General features: G+C 35.7%; 1 protein-coding gene across 1 annotated transcript in view; it reads left to right on the top strand.

The window, feature by feature from the left end:
• Window positions 1-389: 389 nt before the first annotated feature.
• Window positions 390-1,012, top strand: part of LOC111636688 (histone-lysine N-methyltransferase SETMAR-like) — an 8,588-nt gene continuing 7,965 nt past the window's right edge. The window contains exon 1 of the mRNA XM_023381983.1: window positions 390-1,010. Coding sequence (XP_023237751.1) covers window positions 490-1,010 — 521 coding nt within the window. The 5' untranslated portion in view covers window positions 390-489. The remainder of the gene's footprint in view (window positions 1,011-1,012) is intronic.

The following is a 1,012-nucleotide window of genomic DNA, read 5'->3' as shown; positions in this document are numbered from 1 at the left end:
GAATATTGTGTATTTATTTCTAAACACTGATATTATTCCAAAATTTTTATACTGCTCTTAACTATTACATTATTTGCAATAAATAATACCTCCGCATTATTTATTGCAAATAATGTTACTGAAAACATTTTAGTATAAATAAGTGCATTTAGGTGGCAAGTACTGTACTGTATCTAAGCAAGCAAGCTAACGACATATTTCTTTTTATATAAAACACTCTCTGTGCTTGGCTTGCTTACTTGGCTGCTTGCCATCTACATGCACCCAATACTTTGCTGTACTTCTTGTTTAAAAATAAATAAACTATTGGGTTGAGTCATAAATAAGTTCCGTTAGCAAGTAGGTGTAAATGACTGTCGAATACTTGATAGATGTTGTGTTGCTTCATCTGAGTTTTATTAGTGGCTATTAGCAAATAGTCTATAAATGTAAATTTTAACACTGAAGTGTCAATAATGTAATAAAAAATTGTTTCTGAATTCATTTAAAATGGAACATTTGAAAGTGCATGTACGCCATATCATGTTGTGGGAGTTTAAACTCGGCAAAAACGCTACAGAAACAGCAAAAAAGATTTGCAATGTCTATGGCAGTGGCGTGATTTCAGACAGAGTAGTTCGTAAGTGGTTTACAAAATTTCGTTCAGGTGATTTTTCCTTAAAAGATGATGAAAGACCAGGCCGCTCCTCAGACTTCGATGATGACGTTTTAAAGGCCTTGATTGAGCAGAATCCACGGCAAACGACGAGGGAGTTAGCAGAGAAGCTGCACACATCCCAATCAACTATCAATCGTCACCTCCAAAAGCTAGGAAAAGTAAGCAAGTTGGGAGTTTGGGTTCCACATAACCTCAGTGAACGGAATAAGGCTGACAGAAGGTCGATAGCTGCTACCTTGCTTTCTTGGCAAAAAGAGGAATCATTTTTGGCTAAAATTGTTACGGGAGATGAAAAGTGGATCACATACGAAAATGTTATTCGAAAAAGACAATGGGTTGACAAAAATGATCAGC

This window comes from Centruroides sculpturatus, unplaced genomic scaffold (genome assembly GCF_000671375.1).
Source record: "Centruroides sculpturatus isolate CEXI.00-Female unplaced genomic scaffold, Cexi_2.0 scaffold934, whole genome shotgun sequence".
NCBI classification, from domain to species: Eukaryota; Metazoa; Arthropoda; class Arachnida; order Scorpiones; family Buthidae; genus Centruroides; species Centruroides sculpturatus.
This window is presented reverse-complemented; position numbering and strand designations above follow the sequence as displayed.